Source organism: Dasypus novemcinctus, chromosome 1 (genome assembly GCF_030445035.2).
Source record: "Dasypus novemcinctus isolate mDasNov1 chromosome 1, mDasNov1.1.hap2, whole genome shotgun sequence".
NCBI classification, from domain to species: Eukaryota; Metazoa; Chordata; class Mammalia; order Cingulata; family Dasypodidae; genus Dasypus; species Dasypus novemcinctus.
In genome coordinates this window covers 156,682,604-156,695,092 of record NC_080673.1, presented here as the reverse complement: position 1 = coordinate 156,695,092, position 12,489 = coordinate 156,682,604, and the positions used below count along the sequence as shown (strand labels likewise).

The window sequence follows — 12,489 nt, the reverse complement described above, 5'->3', positions numbered from 1 at the left end:
CCTCAATTTGATAGAAAAGTTAAAACAGAAGAGAAAAAAGCACAGAGCATTCTTAAGAAAAGAACTCAATAGATAACATGGAAAGATGGTTAATATGTCAAGTACTTCTGTGGGTGCTAAACAGCCTATTTTTGCAAAACTTTTTGGTAAAGCCCATGCACAGTTTTGTAAACCGTATACATCATCCAGTAACTTCTTTTGTAAAAAGTTTTGTTTTGTAAAATCCATACACAGTTCAATGCACAAGTGCCTAAACAGGAAGATTCCAGATGGGAGGTTCAGAGCTGCTGTTCCAGAGAGGACATGGTTTAGTCTCAAGCTGGCCAGGGCATCTACATAGAGCAGTCAATTGCAGAGATCCCCAGCTTATGTGATATTTGCAGGGGCTTCACTGGGGCTCTGAGCGCTGATAAACCTCTGACTTCTACATCTCCAAGGGATGACCATCTGCAGGGTGGATCCCGGACTGGTCTACAGAAAATCATCAAAACCTCTAAGATCACTGACCAATCATTCAGAGGCCACTTCAAAATGTACGGATTCCCAGAGTTTGTCTAATAGAGTACTGTGGAGTTCAAACCAAGAAATGTTTGGGGAGAGCCTGTAGACCCACGGTGCCTTCTGAATCCGTTTGTTCGCTGCGTTACTGGTGAGGATGCTCCCTGTCCTCTTCCAAGGGATACCCAATCAATGTGTAACTGGCAAAGGGCCTTACTAGTCTTGCATCCCCATCTACCATAAAAAGCTAGTCACATCTTAATTTCTGCTTTTAGTTTTCCTGTGTCAATTTCCTCACTTATTCTTGTTGGTATTTGGTAGTACTTTTACAAACTGCCTAGAATATTTAATAAACAAACTGAAGTATTAGTTTTAAATATATTTTCAAGTTTCAACTTTGACTTTGATAATTCAGAAGACACTTAAAATGCTTAGAAGACCTCAAGTTCATCAGGCATTTTTACTGGACAGGCCCAATAGGAAGTTATGCAAGACTGTGCAGAGACCATAAACATAGTACCTCGGAAGTAATTTTGTAAAATCATCAAAAACAGCTGATTTCTGCATTTGTCTTTTGCCCATAAAATAGATACCAGGAAGAATAAAGAAAAATTGTGTTGACATTTATTTGTATTTTAAAATATAATCTGTCATATATTATGAAAAGAAATCACTTACTTGAACAACTTCACAATTTGTTTAAATTCTTTAAAATGTGAGATTGTTTCCCTGAAGAATAAAACTTATAAATAATAAAGAATATTTTTCCTAAAGAAATATTTTAAAATAACTGATTTTTGAAAAAGGAGAAAACTTCTTGAAAATATATACTGTGAACAATATTATGATAAGGCAAATGACAGATTTAATTTTGGAATTTTAAATTGCCAGGTTAAAATATGATCCAAAAAGAGTATACTTTGTAACAAACTTTTGCAATAATGAGTAACTGAAGGGCACAATATTTGTCCTAAGTGTAGTCAGATTTATGAAATTCTTTGCTCTCCAAGTATACAAGCAGTGGAACTAGGATTTTGCATAATGAGGAAGCACATAATGGCAGAAAATTACCTTCAGCAGTTATAAGTGGGAGAATAATTAGGGAATCAATTTAATCCACATCCTGCTGGTTGCTAAAAGCATACCGAGAGGGAACCTTTGTGTGCTGCCCAACAGGAAGAAAATATTCTTAAAGACAAATTATGAATCACAAAAGGTCATATTTGATTTCTAAAAACATAAAAGATATTTAGGAATTTCCATGTTCTGCTGTGATCAGAAAGGCAGAGGCTTGATACTCAAGGGGCTGCAAGTGTGTTAAAGTCAGGCAGGACAATGCTCCTGCTTATTCCAGCAGTTAGCAAGTAGTTACTCAACACATTTCAGCTGCCACTCTTAAATGCGTCTACGCTTCTTATTATGGGATTTGTGCCTTTTACTCTCTTGCATCCCAATTTAAGCCGATATATACCGTTTCCCTTATATTTTCTTTCTTACCCCTAAGGCAGGAAAACAAAATCTTGTTGACACTTTTCTAATGCTGTATCATGAGAACATTAAAGTAAGTTATTTTAATAAATTTTATATTGTGTCAACTTTTAGATCTTATTAATTCAACTATATATTGTTGACTTTTTTTAAAGGAAAACAATAATTTATAAAAGATGTTATCTTAATTTCTGATACTCATGGTTTCAAGCTCTCTTGATACTTAAATATTCTTGTATTATTTCCTACCACTACTGTTTGTATTTAAGAAACTAAGATATGTTTCTATTAAAAAGATTACTGGCACTTCATTTTAAATAACATGCTTTAAAAATGATCATACCTTTAAGAATCTCTCCACCTCTAATTTATTTAGAATTTCAATTAAGGATGGATTCAACACCATGTTTCATTAAGTATTTTCTTGTCATATATCAAAATTAATGAAGATAATGACCAGGTTCTTACTCTTGATTTCAGTGTGGTTAACCAGGGTGGGGGTATTTTTTCACTACATTGCCATCCAGAGATAAATCTGCACTACCACTGTTGAAATCTGGGCTCTCGAAAAGTGTGTTGTTTTTTTTGGCTTTCTGCTTGCTTGCTCTTCTCTTTTCTTATTGTGCTACTTGTTAACTGAATCTTAACTTTTAGATAGAATTATTTATCTTAAAAGCTCTTCCACAGGATTTTATGTTTCCTTTTGTTGCAAACTTCACTTTTTAGCTAGGATATCCTAAAACATGTCCTGCTATTCACTCACCTCCCTCAGTTCACCTAATTTCTTGTTGTACATATGTATATAAATTTATACAACTCCTATAACTGTTTATATTTTTAGTCTTCAAAGTCTTTTTCACCAAGACTCAATGACTGACAAAAAAAAAAAGGGGGGGGGCAGAAAATTGAGAATTAAATTTAAGCAGAAGGCAAGGTATTTGAGAATTAATTGTTCTTGAGAGAAGAAACTATTAAGAATGTAAAACCTCAAAGTCATATTTTTTTTTAAAAATAAGATATAATACTTGTAAACAAATGTTACCAGGGGATTCCAAAATAGTACATTATCTATTTTTAGGGAGGGAAAGAGCCACATAAGGAAGAAAAAAGAATGGAAGGAGCAAAGAGAGAAGAAAAGGAAGAGAGTCTTAAAAGGAAAAAGACAAACATAAGGGAGAAAGTTTTCAGAATCCCAAAATACATTATGTTCCTTCCTCAGGGCCTTTGCACATGATCTTTCTTCTGCCTAGAAGATTTGAACCCCACTCACGCTCCCTACCCCTCATTCAGGTTTCTTAACATTGGTTATTCTTATTCTGCCTGCAGCGTCAGTTTAGATATGATTTCCCTTAGGAAGACTTCTGCTCTGAGAGTACTGTGCCCTCTCATTGCACTTAACAGATGCACACTAATGGTCTGCTTACTTGGTTGCATCTCCTATTATAAGCTCCGTGAGGGTAAGTACCCTATTTTGCTTACCATGTATCTGGAGCAGCTAGTCCAGTGCTCAATAAATATTTGGTAGTGAATAAATGAATGAAAGAGAAACTGACAGAAAGGTAGAGGATAAATTAGGGAATTGGAGCAGAAAAAGACTCAAGACTATGAGAAGTGTTATTCTAGTTAAATAATTTTATTCATTGTCACTTGAGCACTTGTAACTTAAAATAATTTCTATAGAATTCCTTTAAATATAAAGAGAATAAAGATTTAGATGCCAAATTCATGTAGGAGTGACAGTAAAAAGATTTTTAAGAGATTTTCTTCTTAAGATAAATTCCAGAAGAATTTCCTTATAGGGTTATCTTTCAACATCATATTTGCTTACCTTTGCTATTCGACTAGCTGTTTCTTTGCAAAACTGAGTTGGGCTGTCAAAATGCTGGATTAAGTGAGGCAATAAGCAAAGGATGTTAAGAGGAAAGCCTATCAAAAAAAAAAAAGGCAAACAATAACCAATTTTATTGCACATTATTTTAAAAGCTGAAGGTTTTTTTCTTTTGTTTTGTTTTTAGTGGTTCAGAGAAACCATTTTCTTTTCATTTACTGGGATACTTCATCTTCTAAAAATTTTTTCATGCTTTTAATCAAAGAATTTGAACTCTTGCATCTAACAAAATGACTCTACAGCAAAGCAGAAATTAGATTTCAAAACAAATGATTAATTTACAACTCACTGCATTAAAAAGCAAAGTGCTAGTGCAATCATATTAACATCACCTGACAACTGGGAAGGATCCACCAATGTGTGTTTGGAGACAGTGATGAGTTTACTGAGGAGGTGCACGGTCATTTCTTGTGTAGATACTGAGGTAAAACCCTTAAGGAAGAGCTGCTGAAGTCCTGGGAAATTATTCCATTTCAATTTGCTTTGGACATTTTCAATCTTCTCTCGACTCTCTGATTTATCCAAAGGTAAATGGATAAGCAGTTTGTTGAGAAGCCTGAGAGCCAGGAGGTATTCATATTCGTAATCTGATTCTAATAAAGATGCTGCTATCCAGAAAATGGTGGCCATCAAGTTGGTAGGCTCAGTAGTGGACTGCACATCATACATTCCTTTCTCTCTCAGAGAGGAAAGGCTTCTAGTCCTTGCTAAGCTACTGCTATGGTTTATTCGTCCATCCATTATGTCCAGTGTGTTACTCCGCCGCCGGTCACCTCTTCGGTCACCAATTAAACTTAACCTCAAAGAGTTACTTCTTGAATTACTATTATATCCCAAATAACTGCTACTAGTAATGGGGCTTGTGCTTAGATTGAGTTGTCCAGTGCTTTTCCTGTTAGCTGCATACTTGTTTCCCATTATAGGATCATGGTATGAGGTTCTTTAAGGAAAAAAAGAGAAGATGAATGCATGCATGGTCCTTTCGCTGGCTATAAAAACAGTAACTGTTATGAAAAAAATCATTTTTAAGTATATTGAACTTTGCTTGATCAAATTTCAGTTCTCTTTCCATATTAAAAAAAATGTACAATTTCACTTTCTACTTTGGCCAACTTATTCCTTTGAGTTGGGATCAGGTTTGACATGAGAAGAAAATTCTGTTACAGTAATCACTGATAACTTTCAGCTCTGGGATTCAGGTATACATTATGTCCAAAGCAGCTCTCATTTGTCTTATCCCCAAACTTGATGGTCCTAATGTCCCTTTCTCTTTCAATGTACATTTCTACAACTGCCCAGTTCAGAAATTTATTTTTTATTTTTCCTTCTCCCTCATATGTAATTACCACTAATTAAAAAGTATTTACTGAATGCCTTCTGTATGTGCTGAGCAGGATGCAAAATGCCAGGTATATTAGATAAAATCTCTTGGCAGAGAGAGATATAAATGGATAAATTTATAGCCTGATACTTTGCTATTACTAAAATACAAAGAAAACACTGAGAACCCAAAGGGTAGAATAATTAGCGCTTCCTTGTGGGAGTCAGAGATGCTTAGCCAGTAGGTGACATTTGAGAGGGGACTTGAAGGATAAGTGAATTCGAGGTTTGCAAGGTAGATAGAGTGGGAGGAGTGGTTGCACCAGAAAGTGAGAGTCTGTTAACTTCAAGGTGGGCATCCTAAAGGGCCTGGCCTGTTGGAGGAGCAGTAAGACGCTGAGTGTGGCAAGAATAAAGCTGGTCAAGGAACATGGAAGAGCATGGAGATCTCTGACCAGGACATTAAAATTACTAGCTCCATGACTTTTCCTAAGTCCCTACTCTCTGAATGGGTAAATCATCTGTTTGGGCGGTACTGTTCTCACTACCAATCTAACAACATAACAATGTTTTAGTCACGCATATATTATTAAGCCATAAAAGATCTACATACAAATCTACAGGTTGCCTAGTTTAAATTCTTACTGAGAAAGGGCAGAAAGAAGATCATAATGCTTCATGGTTTCAGCCAAAGTATCAATTGCAGATTCCAATGTGAGAAGCAGTTCAATCACAAAACCCTGGAAGAAAGGGCAGATTGTAATGAATTATTCTCCAGAGAAATAAATTGCAATGGCCCTCCCAATGAGATTTTAAAATAGAACAATCTCCACATTAATTATAAAATGATTAAACTCTTGAGCAACATGATCTTGCTGATTAAAGAAAAACTCATCACGCTAATGGTATAAATTGATTATAATGATACCACAATTCACCCAAAATTGCTCAGGTCAGAAATCTAGAAGTCACCCAATATTTTTTCTCTCACAAACTACATGGAATCCATCAGCAAGTTCTGCAAATATTACATTTAAAATAGAAGGTACATTTGACCCTTTTTCTCTATAGCCACTACCATTTATTTCAGCCTGAATTCTTATGCTAGTTTCCTAATGGACCTCCCCAAACAGCCCCCAGAACAAGTTTTTTGTTTTTATTTTAATTTTTTTGTAACACAAACCACATCCCCTCACCCTTCTTTGAAAACCTCTGAGTGGTTTCTCATCAACTCAGAGTCAAACCCCACCTCTCACCATGGCCAACTAGGTCTCTCAAGACTTGGACCTGCCTACCTCACCCTCCTGCCACTGTCCCCTCTCCACCCATCTCCTCAACCCCATTTTCCCCATCACCACACTTGTCACACTGGTTTTCCTTGATATTCCCAGAGACTTATTGCTCCCACCTCAGGGCCTTTGCACATCATTGCTATTTCCTCTGCCTGAAATGCTCCTTCTCAGAGCAGCACAGGACGCACTTCATTTAAGTATCTGTTTAAAATCACCTTCACAGATGATCATATATAAAACAGCTCCCAGTGCTCATCTCTTTTGAACAAACCTTACTGTATTATTTTCACAGCACTTATCACTAAATGAAATTGTGTTATATATTATTGGTAAATTCAAGGCCTGTTCCCCCAATGGAATGTAAGCTCCAGAATGGCCAGGAACTTTGTCCTGGTCACCACTGTATCTGCAGTGCCTAGAACATGGAGGTACTTGGGAAATATCTGTTGAATAAATGAGTTTCCCATCAGATTATGAAGAACTCATTAGTCTGTACAAACTTAAGTTCTCCTGTGCAATGTATCACTTAATTTATCCTAAAAAAAATTCATTGTTCCTCTTCACATTTAACTTCTTATCTCTTTTACCTTGTGATCATCCCAGGATACTGATCCAAGCGCATGTGTATGTTTGCAAACATGAGTATGTGTGTGTAAAGCTTTCTCTGACAGGCAACACACTGAGTTTGTTAGTGTATTATTACATACTAATTACAAAATCTAACTATGCTTCTAATTCTTTGCCTGTTAACATCTGATGCTAGTAATTCTATATGATCATTATTTTGGTATAGTTGTAGCACTCTGTAGTTGGCAAAAAATCCTCGACACCTTGGAGCTGCTTAATAACTTCTGAAAGAATTTAATGAAATACCTGTGCATCTTCTCCTGGGTCTCCTACGGTTTCTACAAGTCTGGAGAGAACATCAGAAAGTGTAGTTGCAGAAAGAGGCTGCTTTAGGGCCCTGAAAATTTGGAAGGATCTCCCAGCATAATGTCGAGAAGAGCAAGAAAGTGCTGTATGCAGAGCAACTTCACTAAGATGATGCTCCAAATGAATTCCTTCTGTGAAAACAAATGAACCAATTAGGTGGTTTTTGTTTTTCAGAATATAGGGATTATGATCAAGGCTAATTTACTGTAAATCTAATAGCACAGTACCTGGCAAATGGTAGATGTTCAGTAACTATTTTTTATAAGCCAAGGCTTTTTCTTTTCATTAAACTCCATTTGCATTTTAGATAACTCCTCACTCTAATCTTCAAAGAAACCATCCTTGAGACCAGGTTTCTCAACCTCTAAATAACACTTAAGGGTGAAAAAGTCTTTGTTGTGAGGGGCTTTCCTGCACAGTGTAGGCTGTTTAACAGCATCCCTGGTCTCTACTCACTAGATGCCAATAGCAACCCCCTTTCCCTCCAATTGTGACAATCAAAAGTGTCTCCAGACATTGCCTAATGTCCCCTGCCAGGGGTGGGGGTGATGGCTCCCAGTAGAGAACACTGCTTTAGTCATAATTTTTTACTGTGATTTTCAAAATGTGTTAAATTTTAGGTCACAGAAGCCCATACCTGTATAAAAATGAACTTTTAAGTTTGTCATCTCTGCATATGCTCCTTTAATATAATTCATAATACACAATAGTATTGTAATTTTATGATACAATCCTACCCAAAAATAGAAACTCAGAAGTTCATAAGCAGTATTATTTAAAATAGTAATTTAATCTTTCTTTAACCAAAACAAATACGCTGAATGAAATCTGTTACTAATAAGTCTAAAAGAACCCGTGTAAAACTTTTTATTAGACATAGCAATTACCAATTATTGGAAGTTTGAACATTACATTAAAGTATCTTTTAAAGGAAAATATTATATGAAAGATACCTGAGCTTGACTGCTTAAAAATAGAAACGACATGTTTCAAAAATGCAGTTAACTGTTCAGCACTCTTTATGCTAGGATTCTTGGCAGAAACATCCTCATGGTTCCAAAGGGGCCCTCTTTTTCTGAAAAGAGAGCACAGATATAATTTCCTGTGTTGTTAACTTACATTAACAGTTATACTCACTCTTAAATGGACCTTGGCAATTAGAAAGGATAAGGACAATAAATCACAGAGTATGTCATACAAACTACTAATACCTTTTACGTAAATGGGCATCTAATAGTCTACAGCAAGTAGGTAAAGATCTAGGTTACATATAACCTCAATGTCTTCCATCACTGTGCCCAAATTCTCTCAGAGGTGGTAGGAAGAGAGGACAAGTAAGAAGAGTGGTGGTTACTGCTTTTGTGTTATGGGTCAAAACATTATTGTTTGTGGAGGCTAGACCATAGTTACATTATAATGCAAAGAAACTGACTGTATAGGCTAAAACAACAGGGAAAATTTAGGACAAAAAAATGCCTGGCTGTTCTTTAAAATGTCTCTACATTCTCAAGGCAAAGACCTTGGTCAAGCCCTTAATACCAAAGGTCCAAAGTGCCCCCAAACCTTTAACGTAGTTACGCTGTCTCCAGCACCTCCAACCTAATCCATCTTGTACACTGCTATGATGGACGAGGCTGATTTTCTCAACATATTTTTATTAATTGTCCCCCTCTAGCAACCCCATCCAACTCAAAGATTTGCCATTTCTCCTACCTTTAATGCAGTGGGCCTTGCTTCATGGCCCAGTTTGAGTACTCTCTAGCTTTCTAGCCCTGTCTTGAAATGCCCTCTTTCATCAGCTGTCAGACTGGATGATCCTCCATTCCAAATATGTTTTCTCATGCCTCTGTGATTCTCTGCTCTTTCTCCTAAGCTATTTTTCTTCTCTCCTTATAGTGCTTTGCAAATAGTAGACCAAAGATGAATACTTGATGACTGAGAGATAATGCAGCTAATGAAAGTGGAACATGAATTCAGATTATTCAGTAATTCTCTTTGGGCCCTTGGTACGTAGAAGCTAAAGGTATAGCCTTGTGAGTATAAAAGAAGAAAGTCTATAATGGTTGCATCATACTTTTGAAAAAAAAATTGCATAATACCAATCTGTGTATTTCAAATCAATATCACTTCAAAAAACAAAACTATGTAGCTGGCAAATGTTACCTTGAGGTAATGAATTCCATGAGGGTTTTCACTTTTCCATCCTGCTCTACAGAGATGTCAACCTCATTGAGGAGAGTGGTGTGCAGATGTGAAATGGCAGCACTGTTATTTCCTAAGCTGATGCTAGAAGAGGTAGAACTTGAGCTAAGCCCTGAGTCGGTCATAGGGGAGGGCTGGTAATCAGGTATAAAATCAGTGACACCTGCTGAAAGAGACATGCCATGGATATTTATAAGCATACAAGAATCTCACAGAATACTTAAAACAAGTAAACTACTGTCTCTTATTGATATGGGACACATGAGGATGCAAATCAATGCTCCTTCTGCTATTTCCTCATAAGTGAATTTCTGGCAACCTGTTTCAGTGTTTGGTGCCGAATTAGATTTACTGTGCAGTCCTCTGCTGCCATCTGGTGAAGAAAGTTGAAAGTGGCAGCTTCCCACATTTTGGCTTTTTTTAATCAACATTAAGTCAGCAACATTTCTATAATGTGAACTGATTTTTAATTTCTTGTGAAAAGGATTTTATTCTGCTTCATTTTACTTAAGGAAAGATTTTTAAATTCTATTTGTAATATTTTTATTATGTCAATTATTGAACAATTTATTTGAAAGGTTATTACTAATGCCCATATTTACATGATGGCTAAAGGTGACTTTAAAACAAACAATAACAAATTATTCACAGATTATGAACTAAGGTGCTTTAATGTAAAAAGGAAGTAAACTTTATTCCATTTTTTTCTTAATCATAGTTTTAAAAGGCTAGGTTTCCTAATCATTTTTTTTCTTATCAACTACAGGGTTTTAAGTAAATAACAGACTTTTAGCTATATAACTTTTTAAGTCATTAACCTTGTATCTGATACTATAGGATTAGAACCGAAGGTGATTTTGTTTCAAAATAACTATTTTCCACATCATTTCTTATTAGCATGAGGATCGTGATGAATGGAGTAAATACGTTACAGGGCTATTAGGAAAGAAAATATAACTTTAAAAGTAAAAATATTCAAATCAACAATGAAATAAATTTTATAGAAAAGTCTCTTAATTTGGATCTTATTTCAACATGTATAATATTTTAAATGTAGCAAATATAACCAAATAAATAAAAGTTTAAACCATCTTTGTCAAATTTTCAGATATTGAGGAGGAGGAATCTAAAACAAATTCAAAATCCTTTTCATATCAAGTGCTCAATAAATTAAGCACCCTTTCATTGTATCTTTAACTTACATGTTCAAAACTTAAGATAAAAATCTTTAATGGCAGTACAGATTCCAATACTCCAAGTTTGTTCCTTTTTTTACTTATTACCAAATAATGTAAATTCTCCCCTGAAATAAGAAAACTACATTTGCTTTAAAATGGTTTCTAGTATTTCAACTTTTATTTATTTGCGTTTCTTTGCTGCAGGATTCTGAGTTAAAGTATAATTCTACTTTCGAACTGTACTTCTAAAGTAAATACCTGTGAAAGTATAATCTAAGTGTGCAATTTGTTTGACCGTAAGCACCCTGGGCTCATTAAACTCCTTGTTCCTGAGAAGGACAGAAGCAACAGTTCGGACGTTACTGTTGGATCCCATTACTATTAATAAATGCAGAAGCAGGCGTTTACAATGTTCATACACCTCAGGGTGGCAGTGGTCAAACCCTAAAAAGGACAGTAGAAAACAGTCATCAGCAAAAGGAAAAAATGAAGATCCTTGCTACCAAACTCATATTTTAAGGAAAGGCAGAAAGCATAACAAATATTTAATAGAAGATGATGTACTACATGAAGTTTTTTATAGCCCTAGAATTCTTACAGATTTTACAATAGCCTGTTGAGCTTTAGGCCAGTGGAATGAAGGTAAGTTTGCAATGTGTTTCATGACTTAGAAATTATTACTTTGTTACTTAACAGTAGATATAAATCAGCAAAAAAGATGCAGGCATATTTTTAAAATAAGTGCACATATCAGAAAAACTTCTGAGAAGCTGGCTATCTTGACTTGCTTAAAGGAAGTCAATCCTACAGCATCAAAGATATTGTAGATGTAATAGATCACATATGTTTATTACAGAAGACACATAATGGGGTTGTAGCTCTGATAATCAGATTGTTCACATCCCATTCTTGTGAAAACAAGGCAGGGAATAATTAAACACTCATAACCTATTTCTATTTTCCATGCACTCTAAAAGTTTCCAATCCCAGAGGTAAAGATTTAACTTTACTCTTGCTATAGCCATGGAATTTCTCTTGGTCAAATGCATAGGTGTGTGGGGTGGAAGGAGCCACTGGAGAGGAATGGGGATGGGGACAATAGACTTGTCTGTGTTAAAGGCTGGAAACTCCCCATTAGACCAGGAGTATTAGAGTGGCAAGTGTCACGGAAATAAATACAAAGAAACAGATACAGAAACATGTCAAAACTTTCTTAAAAGCCTTTAAATTATCATGAAAATATGAAATGAAGGAATTAGAACCAAATATTTATTACCTATAAAAATTGCATGAAGAAGAAGATGGAGGTAGCTTCCCCATTCTACCTTCACACTATGATCAATTATCAGATCTGTCAAAAGTATCACGGCTATGTTACACCTATGATAGATAAGAACATTACTGAAGTTTTACAACATCAGAGTAAACCTAGAGAAAATTTTGTGCAAATTATTTGAAGGCTTCAATATTGTATTTTATGGAAAAATACAACTTATCAAGAAAAAAGAGGAAAAAGAAATACAGCTGAAGATACTGTTATGTTAAAGTGATAGTTTAGGGGAAAAAACGTACCTACTAAGGGCTCTTTGAAGAGAAGAGCCATATTTGCTTCACCTTTCAACCATAAGACCTAGCACACTGCTTGCCACATAGTAGGTGTTCGATACATGTTTGGTGCATTAATACATTC

At 35.5% G+C, this 12,489-nt stretch overlaps 1 protein-coding gene across 6 annotated transcripts in view; it reads right to left on the bottom strand.

The window, feature by feature from the left end:
* FRYL (FRY like transcription coactivator) overlaps nucleotides 1-12,489 on the bottom strand; it is a 252,518-nt gene that overhangs the window by 33,339 nt on the left and 206,690 nt on the right. For 5 of the 6 annotated variants that reach the window (XM_071216578.1, XM_071216579.1, XM_058298947.1 and 2 more), the window contains 8 exons: nucleotides 12,076-12,179; nucleotides 11,058-11,243; nucleotides 9,583-9,787; nucleotides 8,373-8,494; nucleotides 7,360-7,550; nucleotides 5,840-5,934; nucleotides 4,207-4,814; nucleotides 3,815-3,912 (listed from right to left, as the gene is read on the bottom strand). In XM_071216578.1, coding sequence (XP_071072679.1) covers nucleotides 3,815-3,912; nucleotides 4,207-4,814; nucleotides 5,840-5,934; nucleotides 7,360-7,550; nucleotides 8,373-8,494; nucleotides 9,583-9,787; nucleotides 11,058-11,243; nucleotides 12,076-12,179 — 1,609 coding nt within the window. The remainder of the gene's footprint in view (nucleotides 1-3,814; nucleotides 3,913-4,206; nucleotides 4,815-5,839; nucleotides 5,935-7,359; nucleotides 7,551-8,372; nucleotides 8,495-9,582; nucleotides 9,788-11,057; nucleotides 11,244-12,075; nucleotides 12,180-12,489) is intronic. The other variant, XM_071216583.1, reaches the window with a different exon arrangement.